Raw genomic sequence first — 15,026 nt, 5'->3', positions numbered from 1 at the left:
CGCCGCTGCTCCGCCCTGTCTTGGACGATGGCCCCTTTGACTTGGCGCAGCCGTTGGCATTGCTCGAGTCGTCGGCGGCAGAAGAAGATGTCGGGCGCCGGCACACCTCGCAGGACAGCGGCCGGCTGCGCGGGATCTCGGTCCCCTTGGCCACGGCCGTGGCGATCCAGCCGTCCCCCGGAGAAAAGAAGCCGTTCGAGCACGCGCAGGTGATGACGTCGTCGTGCGAGGCCACCTCGGTCCGCCAGGTGTTGATGGCCTGGATCTTGCGCTGGATCTTATCCTTGCTCGAGCCGGGCCAGGCGTCCGGGGCCGGGACGGGAGCCCGGGGTGGTAGCGGCTGGGACTGCGGGGCCACCGCCACCGTCGCCGGCGTTGAGATGGATGGGCCGGTGATGAGCGTCATGGGGGAGTGACCAATCCGACAAATAAAGCAGAACCAGAGCGCTTCTGACCGATTCAGCGAGACGGGCGATTGAGCTTCCTCCGCTAGCCAAGACCCTCTCTTGATATCGATATGTCACGCCACGGACCGACACGTGAGAGAGAGTCTTACATTCGTAGTAGAGCAGAGAAGCAGACGCAGAGGCACACCGGGACCAGTGCCGTCCCGTGCCGTCGCAAGGATTATGTGGTCTGATGATCACCAGCCGGGATTGTCAAGCATGTGAAGGTTTAAGGTTTGAAAGGCCAAGTCGAGCAAAGCAGTCGATGCAGAGCTCCAGCGACAGTAACAATGCCCAGGAGGCGGCTCAACCCGTCATTCGCCACTCGGCTAAGTCCCACCTAACGTGCCTTCCTGCTGATCCAGAAAAGTCTAAACCGCAGTGCACAACGGCGCCGGCTCTGGGGAAAGCGCTGTCGATATTGACAAGACTCTGGGGTTTCTTAATGACTCGCAGGATGTTCTGCCGATAAACAGCAATACGCTATGCCTGGTTAGGTTGTCAAGACTGTCAATTATCATGATCAAAGTGTCAGCGAAGAAATATGACAGGGCTGAGACCGAACATGGCTAAAGGTCGCACACATGTCCCGTGAGGTAAGACAAGACCAGTGAGATGGTCCTAGACAATGCATGTAGTAGCATGGACTGCCAAAAAAAGGCTGCACCGTGGTGGATGTATCAAGGTCGATCCTCGGACATCCGGTACCGTGCAGGCATCTCACGCACATTTAGGAGCGTTCATTATAAGCGGTATCAGGAGCACCGAGCATTGTTGCAAATCAAGCAGAAGGAACACGACAAGATGCACTAATTTAATATAATGAATATGCGTACATCATAGTTTGTAGCTTTAACTTGACCAACTTTTGAGGGTCGTGTAGTTTATCCTGACCTGAACTCCATACGCCAATGCTTACCACAATTTTCTCTCTACGCATCAGAGCAAATCGGTCGTAGTTCAAGTTGGTTTCAAGGTCTCCCAACCACCCATCTCATTGTTCGTATCGTCACCCAACAGGTCTACCGTCTGTGTTTCCCCATTCGGCTGCTTAGTCGGAGGTGGCGTCGGACGCTGACTCACTGGTTTGCGAGCCGGCAGCACTGGACGTTCGTCCTTAGACAGCCCAACTAATCCGACCGCTCCGGGAGGTGCCCATGGCCTACTACCAGCAGGTGGCAAACCCTCCGTTCCTGCCCTCCTAGGTGGTTTAGGAGGTGGTATGTCATCTCTAGCTTTGTCTCTAGTCGAGAGTGATCTATGCAAATCATCTATGAAAGGTCGATTTCCGGAGCCTTGTATACTAGTAGAAGGTCTCCTCGGTGGCTGAGGACGTGAATCAGAGTCTGGGAACTTTTGGAGCTCCTCATTCGGCTGGCGAGGGCTATTCGATGGAGATAGAGCTAGATGTGCCGGCTTCTTTGCCACCGGTGGAGGTGCTTTGCCAGTCTTCTGGGAAGCGGATGAGCTTGGTCGAGGGGGAGGAGGAGTTGGTGCCACTTTAGGTGTGACGGATCGTGCCACAGAAGTCGCTGGTTGGGAGGTAAGTGGCGGCGGTAATATTTGTGTTTTCGATGGACCACCGGTTTGTCGTCTTGGAGGAGGCGCTGGAGGAGTTTCTTGCCTTATCGGCGCAGATTGTTCTTGTTCATTAGTCAAAGCTAGTCGCCCGACTTTAGCAGGTAGAGCTGCTGGGTCATAAGGAGGTGGAAGTTTTCTTGGGGCGGTGCTTGATGCCGAGGTTGAAAGCAGGGATGAAGGTGTGATGTGCTCGTAGGGAGAGCTGGACATGCTAGAGAACGATGATAACCTGGACTCTGATCGGGGCACAGTGACCCAATCTGGTTCCTCAGAAGGAGTCCAGGGGTTCGGTGGCCGATTTGGGTTGAGAATGGTCGAATGTGTCCCATTTGAGGGCTTTGGTGGAGCAACAACAGACCGTGCCATCTTGCCATTTTCTAACCACCATTTTTGTTGATCAGAACTGGCCGGTGGGAGACCAGGCTCGATAGCATCATAGCCAATGAGGTCTTCATCATCGCTGTCTTCCGCATTCAGGGTCGCTGCTGCATCCCCAACCTCAGCCTTTCGTCGTAGATAGATCTCACGGCTGATCTTATCACGCAGCTCTTCGTCTACGATATTGACAGTGCATTCAAAGGTCGCGTATACTGGCCGATGATCCGAAAATCTAAGAGGCGCAGAATTGTACGCCAGCTGTCGGATGTTTGAACCTTTTCGCAGTATTCGATCGGTCCAAGCAGGAATACGGGCTTTCTCACTAGGTGTTGTCAATAGAGAGGACATCTAATACCATCGACTTGTGCACCTACGAAGAGTCGTATTCATCTCGTCCAAGATCGAATTTGTAAGTAGGCATGAAGGTAATTCGAGCCTCAGAGTAAAAGGGGAATGCTAGCCCGGCAACCATTTGGAGATTTAGCTTTGTCAATCGAATTAGTCATGATCGAAAAACATATTTTACGTGGCATCTTACCTGGTCGTTCTCGTACATCCTCTCGAGATCGCGCTTCTTGACCAGCTCCTTTGTCTTTTCAAGGCTCAAGCCAATGCGGTAATTGAAATCGCCGAGCCAGATGACAGTATCTTGACTTATCAGCAGGGATCCAAAATTTGATGACAAAACAGCTTACCATGGTCGTCAATGCCCCTATTCCTCTGGAAGCGCAGCCCATGATGAATTGTTGCATAGTCCTTGTTACGTTCATCGTAATTGGCGAAGCCGGCAGCAAGATGGGCAGTGACGAAACAAAGCTGCGTATTTGCATAGTCGAACCTTATAGCGACAGCACCCTTGTTGCCTGCCATACCGGACAGACCCGTCTTTTTGACGCTTCCCTCAACGTTCTTGATATTGTGTAATGCTGAGGCTTTGACAAAGATGCATAAAGCTGCACCGACAAGTTGTCCACTTCGAAGCAGGACATAGTTCTCCCCCCCAATCTGGCGAGCGCGATTGTTAAGGTTTTTCCTGACAGACCTTTCCCACATCTGTTTCCTAGTCGGGTCGCTGTTCATGATCTGTTGCGGACTCAACTCTACAATCTCCTGAAACCCTACAACGACGATCTCTGGCTGTGTCGCTCCTAGCTCGTTAGGACATAGCCAGGGAGATAGGTCCTCTTCTATGCCATTGGTACGGCCATTAAGATTGAAAGTACCGACCCATCTATATTTGTCAGTGATATTCCGCTTGCGAGTGCCAGATAACTTACATGTTGATGGTCTCTGTAGAGGAGAATTCGGAGCTGCGTCTATTCAGCTCACTCGCCACATAGTCATTGATGGGGTCATAGAGAGCTACTGGCGCCTGGCCAACTAATCTTCCAAGTAGGGTGTCGATGGTGTTTTGTCTCTGTTTATCGGTGAAATTGTTTATATAAAGTCTTGTCGCAGACTTTCTCGCATCCGCAATAGCTCCGGCGAGAGACATCTTGCCATGGCGGGTGAACGATGACTTCAATGCTCCGGTGCCAGCGTAAATCCGCGAAAGAGCATCTCCATTATCGGCCCAGAGGCTTGAATGCCTCATCCAGAAGTCAGATGGTGCGTATTCTCCGCGATGGCCGAGGAAAGCCTCGACCGCCATCTGTGATATTATGGTCTGGATGAGATTCGTTCTATCAAGGCAATCCAGACAGTTTGTACGAAAAACACCTTCTTGTTGCAGGACGACAATATATCGATGATGGCTCAGGTTCTGCCCAGTAACTCCATCAGCGGAATCGTCCGCTTCCTCTGCGAGATAGTAGGCAAACCCGTCCGCAGAATCCTCTATATACCGACGAATTTCTCGGGCAGCCTCGTAGCCCATAGGGCCTTTCGTCTCTGCATGGAAGTCGTATTCGGTCTCTCTCAGCAATGCGTGTTCTTGCTTTTCACCCGGTCGGCTTAGGGGGCAATGCTGGATGCCATACCGAAATAGTGATGTCAACTCTGCCTCGCCTGGTTTTGTCTCACTCAAGAGGTTTATCACATGGACGGCACCATAATTGTGTTCTAGATCTTCGAAATGCTTGTTGAATGCCGGTTGCGTTCCGTCAGCTGACCGAGTAACGGTGATCTTTTGATGTCCAGGAATAAGACCTGCAGCTTGCTCCCAGAAGACTGGAACTGAACCGCGAACTTGAGCGTAAGAGAAGATTACCCCTGATGGGCTCCAATATATAGTCTCAGTCTCAACGAAGTTGGCCACATTTCCATCGTCATCAATACCACGAGAGTTGAATCTCGTTCCAGCTCGGCGACATGATAAACGTGAAATCACAGTAAGATATGATGGCATTCCCGATTTAGCAGCTCTCAAGGGCGCCGAGGACTGTGGAATGGTCATGGATAGACAGAACCCTCGAGTGGCGGAAGTCAATATCCTTGATGCGTCCAGAGTTTCTCTTTCATGTGGCATGAGTCGGGAACGGAATTGAACAAGAGGGCCAATCATGTATGAGTTCCAAAGAAAGGTGTCGTCAAAATTGTCAATGTCGAAAGTGTCTGCATCTGGAGGCCTATCTTGTAGTCGGTTCGTAAGATCAAAGTCGGTGCTATAATAGAAGCTGCCGTTGCTTAAGAGCTTCTGCAATTCTTGACAAGGATGTTCCACTTGTACGTCTCTCCGATTTAGATTCTGGCCATATACCGATGAGTTATCGGACGTTTCCAGCTCATAAGGATCGATAGAGAACACATTGTCGTAGTCGGATGTGTTCAGGCCGTAGAATTCTACACTGAGAATTCTCTCAATAGTCTCTCCCGGTCTCAGTGTAGCTACCCTGGATGCATGTGTGATAACACACAGAAAGACGTCTCTGTTTACGGACATGAGCCCCAACGTTCCGTATATCGGGCGATGTGTCAATGGTCGGTAGTCGCTGAGTGTATTCTTGGTAACGGCCGTGAATTCCACCATACACTTGGAAGCAAAGGTGTCCCGATCTCCCGTATTAGCACGAGGCCGAGCGGACGCAACCGAGGTCAGAGAGCCGTTCGCAATCGCTTCGGTTGTCGTAGAGCTGTGCCGGAAGATGAGGGCATGGTCGCGTGATACAATTGCTATTGACCGATGAGGGTACTCGCGAATCAGTAGCTGACTGGACTTCTCCGGTGATGGCGCCTGGCCACTCCAGAGTGCCGAGTTAAGGTCCATGCTGACGGTTCGGCCGGGGAAGTTGATGTTGAAGTGGCGGTGGGAGGTACATTTCTTGACCAGGCGGAGGCCCTAGCAAAAGAAAGACGATCCAGCTTAGTACTCCATCTCGCAATAGCATGAGATCCTGTCGGATGACGCTGGTAAGGAATTTTAGCTGATGCTAGAGATTGTGATTGCGATTGTTCAATGTAGGTCGTTTGTGGGGAGGAGAGCAGCGCCATCATAGGCGATGACATCGCTATTGGCCCGTGCTCCGGGTGCTCTTTTAGTTCTTCTGACCTCTGAAGCGGTGGCCATCGCGGGGCAAGCCATGGCCAGCGATGGCTACAGCTCAGCAAACGGTAGAATTACAATTGGGCACACGATAACCTAGGTGCTGTCTCCTTCTTAGGTAGCTATTATGGCAACGGCAAGGCTTTCGCATACGTATAGAGTTGAACAAAAGCTTCCAGTTGTTTGTCAATTGATCTATTCTCAAGCTTCAAGCCACCTCAACCAGACAAATGTATCTAGGCAAGCTATATACCATATATACTTTGGTTGGAGACATCCCTCTCAGACTTCCTATGCCTTGTGTATTACCTACATCGCGGAGGAGGACATATACTTGTACCACATGACTCCTTGGACTGCCCGCTCCTACATCGAAATATCGTAGCGACCTGCGCCACTCTCTTCAAGGTCAAAGATTAACGATCGAATTCACCGAAAATACACACTAATCCGTATTATAGTCATGGAAACCACCCACAAAATGACCTTCGACAGAACGTTTATAGCTATATTGTATCTTCAATGCTTTGAAAAGCTGCTTATATGTGGAACGGCTGCAGGAAATAAAATGCGTGGCCACAGAGACGACAGTCCGTCATGAGAAATGCGTGTACAATCTTATTTAGTCTTGGCGAGCATTCTTCATGGCTGTCCTTCAAGGCCATAGTCCCATGACGAAGGGCAGTACCGGAAGGCTGGAGAATGACATGGACACAGCCTTGTTATGTCTTGTCTAGGCAGCTCTCAAGTCAGGGGCATTGATAGGCTTTGAGTCTGCTGCAGACAGACATGGCAAGTATCCTGGCAGATGCATTAGCTAACGCTTTGGAAGCGCGTCGCATATGACGACGGTGCCGCTGGATCAGAAGCGAACGCTTGTTCTGCTCCTCTAGTATCGGCCCTTTTGAAATGGAAAGGCCATCGTCAGCTCAGGGGCTACAAGAATCGGGAATCTGGGGGTGGCTTGGGATGAAGAAAGATGAAACGAGATTTTCCACGGGGGATAATTTCGATCGCATGGCCACAATGCGATGGATGCGTGGGACCGAGCTTCAGATTTATTACATAAAATTTGAGATCATGCTCCCTATAAACAGGGGGCGTTCAGCCTCTTCCTATCATGTGTTTGTTTTATGTGAATCATCATAAGCTCATGAAGAAAGAGAAGAAGGAGAGACGAGTTTGTGGATCTGCAAGAAGAGATCAGTTTTGCTGCAGGCTGGCTTACCTAAGACACAGCCTCAGGCCCCCAAAACGGGCCATCCACCACCTCTATAGAACTGCGCCGCCCCTTGCCGTTCAGCTGGTAAATTTAGCGCAAAGATTGCTGCTAGGCACTCTGATGCCCGTGCCCATTGTAGCTTCTACGTGTAGGTACTTTGGAGCTAGGAGCGAATTTAAGCTCCGCGCATCTCATTGACTCGTCGCCGCGAATCCACCACGTCCCCATCAGCATTTTCTGTGCCTCCAACCTCCCTCTTTACAGACCCTCCTCCATCCTCCTCCCCTCTACAGCCGCGTCCAACTTATCGGCCAACTCTCTAGCATTATTATTATCTCGGGTTTGGGGATCTTGTTGCTTCTTTGATATTGCGCCGCTCCTGTGAGATCTTCCAGCACCGTCCGACTGCTGTCTGGCAGAATGAGCGACTTCGGCAATTTTGGCGGCTCCGACGAGGAGAATGCTGAGATCAGGAAGCTAAATCTTGAGGTGGTAAGTTACAGCATGTTGCCTTATGCGTGACGAAACATGGCCTCGAGCAGTGCTGATCATGCTTCGTCACTTACAGGAAGCCGATCCCGACAACTTCGAGCATTGGGAGAAGTTGGTGCGCGCCTGCGAGGCTTTGGAGGGCGGCCTAAATCGCAACTCGAGCCCGCAAGCACTTGCTACCTTACGCGACTCATACGATCGATTCCTACTCAAGTTTCCTCTACTTTTCGGATACTGGAAGAAGTATGCGGATCTCGAGTTCAACATTTCTGGCCCTGAGTCGGCTGAGATGGTTTACGAGCGCGGATGCGCTAGCATCACGAACTCGGTCGATCTTTGGACAGATTATTGCTCCTTCAAAATGGAGACGACACATGTGCCACAGCTTGTGAGAGAGTAAGTAGACTGTGGATGATTTCCTTCCCCATAACCACCTCGACCGCACAGCGTACCACGACCTACCTGTGGCCGCCGGCCGAGACCACCAAGAACTCAACAGCATGAACATGACTACCACCTGAGTCCCACGGTGAGATGTACCAACGGTAGCCTTACCACGCTGGACTGCGTCTCACACTATCTACCAGGCTCTGTTGTTTCCCCCTGACCAGACATCATTCTCCGCCATGAGCTTTCCCTCCGCTTACACGTCGTACCTCAAGACATGAGCTGTTACTCGATTGCTTTGGGAAATGGACTTGTTAACTTTCACACAAAGATTCCTTCCTGTATTTGCTGTCCTTCCACCCCATCCAATTCCCCCACCTCTTCCCATTGTGCTAGGATGCTGACGTTTTGTAGACTTTTCGAGAGAGCTGCCCTGTTCGTTGGCCTTGACTTCCTAGCCCATCCTTTCTGGGACAAGTACATAGAATATGAGGAACGACAGGAAGCACCGGAGAAGGTCTTTGCGATTCTTTCGCGTGTTATCCATATCCCCATGCATCAATATGCGCGATACTACGAGAAGTTCCGCACTCAGTCGCATCTTCGACCTTTATCCGAACTGGTTACTGCCGATATTGTTTCTCAATTCCGTGCTGAGACTGAGGCCGAAGCCGCGCCTTATGGAGTGGTCAAAACTGAGCTGGAAGTCGAGCGTGACATTCGCGCCAAAATCGATGCTATGTTCTACGAGGTTTTCCAGAAGACACAGACCGAAACGACGAAGAGATGGACCTACGAATCAGAGATCAAGCGACCCTACTTCCATGTCACAGAGCTCGAGAGTCAGCAGCTTGTTAATTGGCGCAAGTATCTGGATTTTGAAGAGGCTGAGGGTGACATCTCACGCGTCACGTCACTATACGAGCGATGCCTAGTAACTTGCGCCTTTTACGATGAATTCTGGTTCCGATATGCCAGGTGGATGCTAGCGCAAGAGAACAAGGAAGAGGAGGTCCGTAACATCTACCTCCGTGGCGCCACTCTCTTCGTGCCCATCAGCAGGCCTGGGATCAGGTTGCAGTTTGCCTATTTTGAGGAGATGTGTGGGCGCGTGGACGTTGCTCGTGCAATTCACGAAGCTGTTCTCCTCAAGCTCCCCAACTGCGTCGAGGCTATCGTGTCCTGGGGTAACCTGGAGCGACGCCAGAGTGGACTGGAAGCCGCGATCGAGGTGTACAAAGCACAGATTGATTCGCCCGAGGTAGACATTTTCACCAAGGCAGCGCTCGTCACTGAATGGGCCAACCTGCTGTGGACAGTCAAGGGCTCCGTGGATGAGGCGCGGACTGTCTTCTTGAAGAACGTGCAGTGGTATGCTGATAGTCGACATTTCTGGCAGAAGTGGCTCGACTTTGAGCTGGCACAGCCCACCAGCATTGAGCAGGAGGCTGAGCATAGTGAGCGCATCAAGACCGTGTTTGATGAGATGCGCACCAGAAGCCGTATGTCTGCGGCAACCAAGAAGGAGCTTTATGAGGTTTACCTTTCGTACCTCCAACAACGTGGGGGCAAGGAAGCCATGAAGCAATTCCTGCTCATCGACCGTGAGATGTTTGGGTAAGTCAGCCCCTTTCAGGGCTATGAAGACCAAACTGACAGCTTTCATTTAGGCCACCATCCATCTCTGTTCTGTCCAAGTCCACGTTGGGCGTCAAAGAGAACGGCATAGCTCTGGCAGATCTCGACGATGTCACTCGCCAGAAGGCGGAAGCTAGGTACTACACCTACTACGAGCAATTCGTCGAGCCGGATCCGAATGCGCAGGGCCCTGCCGACTTCCATTGATAAACCCGAAAAACAGAAAAGCCAACTTGTCTCGGGCACCGATCTATACCCTCTTCCTGATTGCGCATATTCGGCATGTGACTAATGGGATGCCGCACTTTGTAACATACTCTTCTTTTTTCTCCTTCAAACCCTCTGGTTTGGATTGGGCTGGACGGCGGACTGGTGTCACTTAGATTCATTGCAAATTCCTCCTCAGACTGTGAAGGATGGTGGTAGGCAGGCGTAGGACAGGAATACATGACCTGGCAGACTCTGAGTATAGGAGCTTCCTGCACATAAGCAAATAGCAACCCAAAAAATAAGAGAACGGCTTTGTGCTCGCTACTGGTGCCTGCGTAATTACGAACATTGTGAGTCCAGAGATGGGCGCACGTACATGTCTGCCACACGAAGATTGCACGGGCAGATTTTGATGTCAGATATGTCTAATCGATGTCGTCACCTCTCCGGGGATGGATAGACTCATTTTTAGGTGGCAAGAACCATAGGCAGTCGTGCTATGGCAAGTTGTGTACTATGAATAGAGGTCGCCATCTCAACGCCGGAGGATCCCCATGAGAGATGTGCCGCGAATTTGTCATGTCCATACTGCGATTCAGTCATTCGCCCAGACTCTAGTATGGTGGTTATAAAAGGGAAAAGTGGGACAGCCATTTAGGGTAGTTTGGAGGGGCGGAAGGTAGACCAAAACCAAACGGCGAAATCTAAGAGGCAGTTCGGAGAGATCTCGGCTCGAGGTTCGGTCCAGCAAGAAGCAAACCGACATCCAGGCCACGAGGGGACGGCCCTGGATGGAGTCGCGTTGGATGGACGGCGACTTTGACATAGACACGTAAGCACGTGGCTACGAGAATAGCGTGCCCAGTTGCCGGATGGCGGGCAGCTGAAACTTCTTGGAAGCCGGCAGAATGCCCGTAATCGGCGAACAGTTTCTTCCTAGGTAGGTTGCGGGAGGGATACCGGAAATCAGAAATCTTCCACATGCTGATGCCTTGAGACTGTCAATGGCGACATCTCGTAAATGCGCCGGAGATGCATTTTGCAGTGCTGCATTGCTCTTTTCGCAATCGCATTTCCACTGACTGGGGATAGTGGCTCTATCAAAAGGCAGGCTACTTAGGTACTGCATAGTACAGTATAGTACAGTAGGGCGTAAGGCAGGCAAGGCAAGTTAGTGCGTGCGATATACGCCGTAACCCCCGGACGACGGATCGGGCATTTTGACTCAACCCCCCAGCAAATCCCGAATTCTCCCTGGTGTTTCAATCAATGTTGCCCCCAAAACCCGAGAGCGCCTCTTCATGTCATTAGTGAGAGAGTTAAATTGTGCTGAGAAGAAGCAATTAAAGTCGTATTTAATCCAAGGGTCCAACCCGCGTGTCTACTCTACGTGCCGCGGATGTGGCTTGCCGGCCATCACCGCCCTGTGTTTCGAAGCGTGCCCCATTCTCATACGAGTAGTGGCTATCTCGGCGACGTCCTTAGCTCAAAGTGTTCGGCTTCCCCCAGTGAGCGCTACAACACGCTACCGCCCCCTGTCCTGTCCTGGCCCCGTTTTGACTTGATTCAAGACTACCACTGGCATCTGGGTCCCCTAAGTCCCCTAACGCACAGCTCCAGCCAATAGTCGTCTTCCTATTGTCACTCTTCTGTGCCCTTCCACAAGTTCCCGACCTTTCTCCCTCGGTGTCCCTCCCCCAGCTTCGGCGGAGGGTGTATTGAGCCGCCTGCCTTCCTGATCTGAGATCCTTCTCATTCTCTCTTTTGATTCTCTGAATACCCTCCTTGTTGATCTTGCAACCCTTTTCCCTTCCCTTGCACTTCTTCTCCCGTTTCCTGACATCTCCGCGAGTCAAGGTAAGCTCCAATCCTAATTATATAGCCCTTTTTTGTCCTCCTCGCGCACTCCCAGTCTTGTTGTCGCTGATATTGATGTCCGGTATAGATGGCCTCCTCAACCCGCCAGTTCGCCCGTGCGGCCATGCGCACCACCACCCGCAACGCCTTCGTCGCCGCCCCGCGCACCGCCTTCCGTCAACAGGGCCGCCGATTCTACTCTTCTGAGCCCTCCAAGAAGTCCAGCTCGTCCCTCATCTGGATCGCCGGTGCTGCTGCCGCCGGTGGCGCTGGTCTCTACTACTACATCCAGCAGAGTGGCTCTGTCGCCCCCAAGGTCTTCACCCCCAAGCAGGAGGACTACCAGCAGGTGTACAACGAGATCGCCAAGCGATTGGAGGAGAAGGACGACTATGACGATGGCAGCTATGGCCCCGTCCTGCTGCGTCTGGCCTGGCACTGCAGCGGTACCTTCGATAAGGAGACTGGCACTGGTGGTAGCAACGGCGCCACCATGCGTTTCGCCCCGGAGTCTGACCACGGCGCCAATGCTGGTCTGAAGATCGCACGAGAGTTCCTCGAGCCTGTGAAGCGTAAGTAACACAAAGCCCTGCGGTGGCGGCAACAGACATTATTGCTTAATAATGCTCCTGTAGTCGCTCCCGGAGTGACACTTTCCGACCAATTGGCTGACAATTCCCACAGAAAAGTTCCCTTGGATCACCTATTCTGATCTCTGGATTCTTGGTGGTGTCGCTGCCGTCCAGGAGATGCTTGGTCCCAAGATCCCTTACCGCCCAGGACGAACAGACAAGGATGTCTCTGGCTGCACCCCTGACGGCCGTCTGCCCGACGCTGCCCAGGGTTACGACCATCTCCGCAACATCTTCTACCGCATGGGTTTCAACGACCAGGAGATTGTCGCTCTCGCTGGCGCACACGCCCTGGGTCGCTGCCACACTGACCGAAGCGGCTACGATGGTCCCTGGACCTTCTCCCCCACTGTTCTGACCAACGACTACTATAAGCTCCTGCTCGATACAAAGTGGGAGTACAAGAAGTGGGACGGCCCCAAGCAGTTCGTCGACAAGCCGAGCAAGTCCATCATGATGCTGCCGGCCGATATGGCCCTGACTCAGGACAAGAGCTTCAAGAAGTACGTCGAGGCCTATGCCAAGGACAACGACCTGTTCTTCAAGGACTTCAGCAACGTTATCGTAAAGCTGTTTGAGCTCGGCGTACCCTTCTCCCAGAGCGAGGACCAGAGATGGGTCCTGAAGAACCTGGATGAGTAAGCCGGTGGCAAGCCAGACATGAGAGCGAGAGCGAGTGCAGCAATGCGTGCTCATCCTAGAGGACAGACCATAGAGGGGTTGCATCTAGGAAGGGCCTGTTTAGAGTATGAAAGAGATAGAAGACGCAAGATTCCCATGATCTCCGGCGATGTCGCCCTCGAGCGGCTTGCGAGATCAAACCCGCATGTACCATCCCTACCTATCTTCTTCAGTTAGGCTAGAGGTGCCTACACATGAATGTAAAACAATCATCTTAAGAAAACACCGGCGCGCACTTGATACGATCGTGACACGGCAATTATTTACCCGTTTTTGGGCATGAAGTGAATGAAGAGGAGTGAGGTTGGATTAAGGATGGCGGCGCTGCTGAGTTGCGCTACAGGGGCTTTGCTAAATACAGTCCCAACCCGGATTGCTCATACCCCTCACCGCGAATCAATGACATCGATGCCGGAGGTGCCCTTTCTACATCGCTCCAATCCGTGCGTGGCCACCTCTTCTCATTGGAGCGAGCCACGCGATCTCGTCTCGGGAGTCTGGGCGCACTGCAATTTTAGCGTAACCTGGGGTGTGCTTCCCCGCATTCTCACTTATATGCGCTGGCCAATCGCTGTAGACGCATTAAGAATCCTCCCACACAACGGTCTGGGGATGGCGATCTTGCCGATATTGCTCGGAGCTGAAGACCTTGAAGGGGTAAAAGGCACATGCAACCTATCCAGACATTTCTTGGCACTTGTCATCAGCGATTCTATTTTTGAAGATGAATTACAAGGCATATCTCATTGGGTACCCTTTGGTTATGGTCACCGAGGAGCACAAATGGAAGCGCGAGGCATCATTGTCTTGGGATCTCAATAAGGTATTCTAGTGTCCACAATCTTACAGAGCATCGAACGCACTACATAATGGATAAAAGGACGACTGAGACTGTATCTTCAGGTTTTTATGTGTTTATTAACCTGCTTAACTTATTGGCATCCACTTTAGAGGGAATTAGACAAGTGAACTGTCCTTTTAATGCGATTCAAAGACAGTGACATCTAGTTCTAAAGCAGCACCACGAAGCAGCACCACGAACAAGTCGTGGTATGCCTGGTCTTTGCTCCTCATAGATTCCGGTTCCATTTTCGAAAAGGTCGTCCCATTATTGGTTGCATTCTGGAAGCGTGCATGGCACTTCCCCAGAGACAGGGTCCCGCTCGATTTGAAGCTTGCAGCCATTTACTGAGCTCTTCTTTAAGCCTGGTTCTTGTCTTCTCGCGTATCCCGTCCAGTTCGTGCGCCAGTACCGAGCGATGACTGCGGTTCATTCGACAGCACACAACCTTTTTTCACAATCTTGTGTGAGATGTGGGCCATTGCAGAGGTGACATCGTCTGTCATGACATGCTATGCGCGTGCTCGCATCGCCAAGAAGACGGCCAGACTCATGACGATGTTCTGCTGAGAGATGCTGATTACACATACAACATCTGATGTCGCACGTCATTGCAGGGTGCCGTGCACCGGACGTATAGAAACACCAGCGGCAGACAATAGAGCATTCATGGACCAAGTGACGAGGATATTTCGCGCAGAGACAGGCCATACTGGACTGACTACAGTCCCTGCCACAATGCTCATCTGTGCCGCAGTAGCGGCAAGGCTGGGTGCAGTTCGACTCATAGTGACCTTGGGATCCGCAAATTTGACAGATCGTTTCTCGGGTGGCTATATCGACAGCCTCCCCGGCTTGTGTCCGTTGCGAGGCATCGTCCCTTGAATCGGCGGCCAGAATTCTCTGCGCTCGGGGTTCCAACGGGCCGGGCCTGAAGTTCTCTTGGTCTTGTCGGGGTAATTGCTCCCCAGCATAAAAAATTAAGAGCTGTGTTTCGCGGTGTTATCGCATCTAGTATATCGATATTATCGAGTTGAGTTCTAGCAATTCTAGCTGTTCCATTTTCGGCGAACTCATTCACAGGGATGTGGTGATCTAGTGGACCTTCTCACTCACCGCCTGGCTAAACATAGTTTCTCCACTGGTTTCTATAAAGTCTGTTGAGGTTAGCATTGTCTAC

General features: G+C 51.7%; 3 protein-coding genes across 3 annotated transcripts; 2 read left to right on the top strand and 1 right to left on the bottom strand.

Moving 5' to 3' along the window:
* Nucleotides 1-2,775: 2,775 nt before the first annotated feature.
* Nucleotides 2,776-3,458, bottom strand: UCRPA7_7545 (putative synaptojanin 2 protein; the record flags this gene model as incomplete). The annotated part of the gene is made up of 3 exons (XM_007920074.1): nucleotides 2,776-2,889; nucleotides 2,944-3,053; nucleotides 3,101-3,458. The coding sequence occupies 3 exons, from the start codon at nucleotides 3,456-3,458 to the stop codon at nucleotides 2,776-2,778; spliced, it is 582 nt and encodes a 193-aa protein (XP_007918265.1).
* Nucleotides 3,459-7,528: 4,070 nt separating this feature from the next.
* On the top strand, nucleotides 7,529-9,832 carry UCRPA7_7544 (putative pre-mrna-processing factor 39 protein; the record flags this gene model as incomplete). The annotated part of the gene is made up of 4 exons (XM_007920073.1): nucleotides 7,529-7,600; nucleotides 7,677-7,996; nucleotides 8,402-9,604; nucleotides 9,658-9,832. 4 exons carry the CDS (start codon nucleotides 7,529-7,531, stop codon nucleotides 9,830-9,832), a joined length of 1,770 nt encoding a protein of 589 aa, XP_007918264.1.
* A 1,948-nt stretch (nucleotides 9,833-11,780) lies between these two features.
* On the top strand, nucleotides 11,781-12,966 carry UCRPA7_7543 (putative cytochrome c peroxidase protein; the record flags this gene model as incomplete). The annotated part of the gene is made up of 2 exons (XM_007920072.1): nucleotides 11,781-12,264; nucleotides 12,377-12,966. The coding sequence occupies 2 exons, from the start codon at nucleotides 11,781-11,783 to the stop codon at nucleotides 12,964-12,966; spliced, it is 1,074 nt and encodes a 357-aa protein (XP_007918263.1).
* Nucleotides 12,967-15,026: the final 2,060 nt, after the last annotated feature.

The sequence above is a fragment of the Phaeoacremonium minimum genome (assembly GCF_000392275.1).
Source record: "Phaeoacremonium minimum UCRPA7 unplaced genomic scaffold PA7_03_scaffold_541, whole genome shotgun sequence".
Taxonomy (NCBI): Eukaryota; Fungi; Ascomycota; class Sordariomycetes; order Togniniales; family Togniniaceae; genus Phaeoacremonium; species Phaeoacremonium minimum.
The sequence above is the reverse complement of the archived record's forward strand: the minus strand, read 5'-3'. Positions and strand labels throughout refer to the sequence as shown.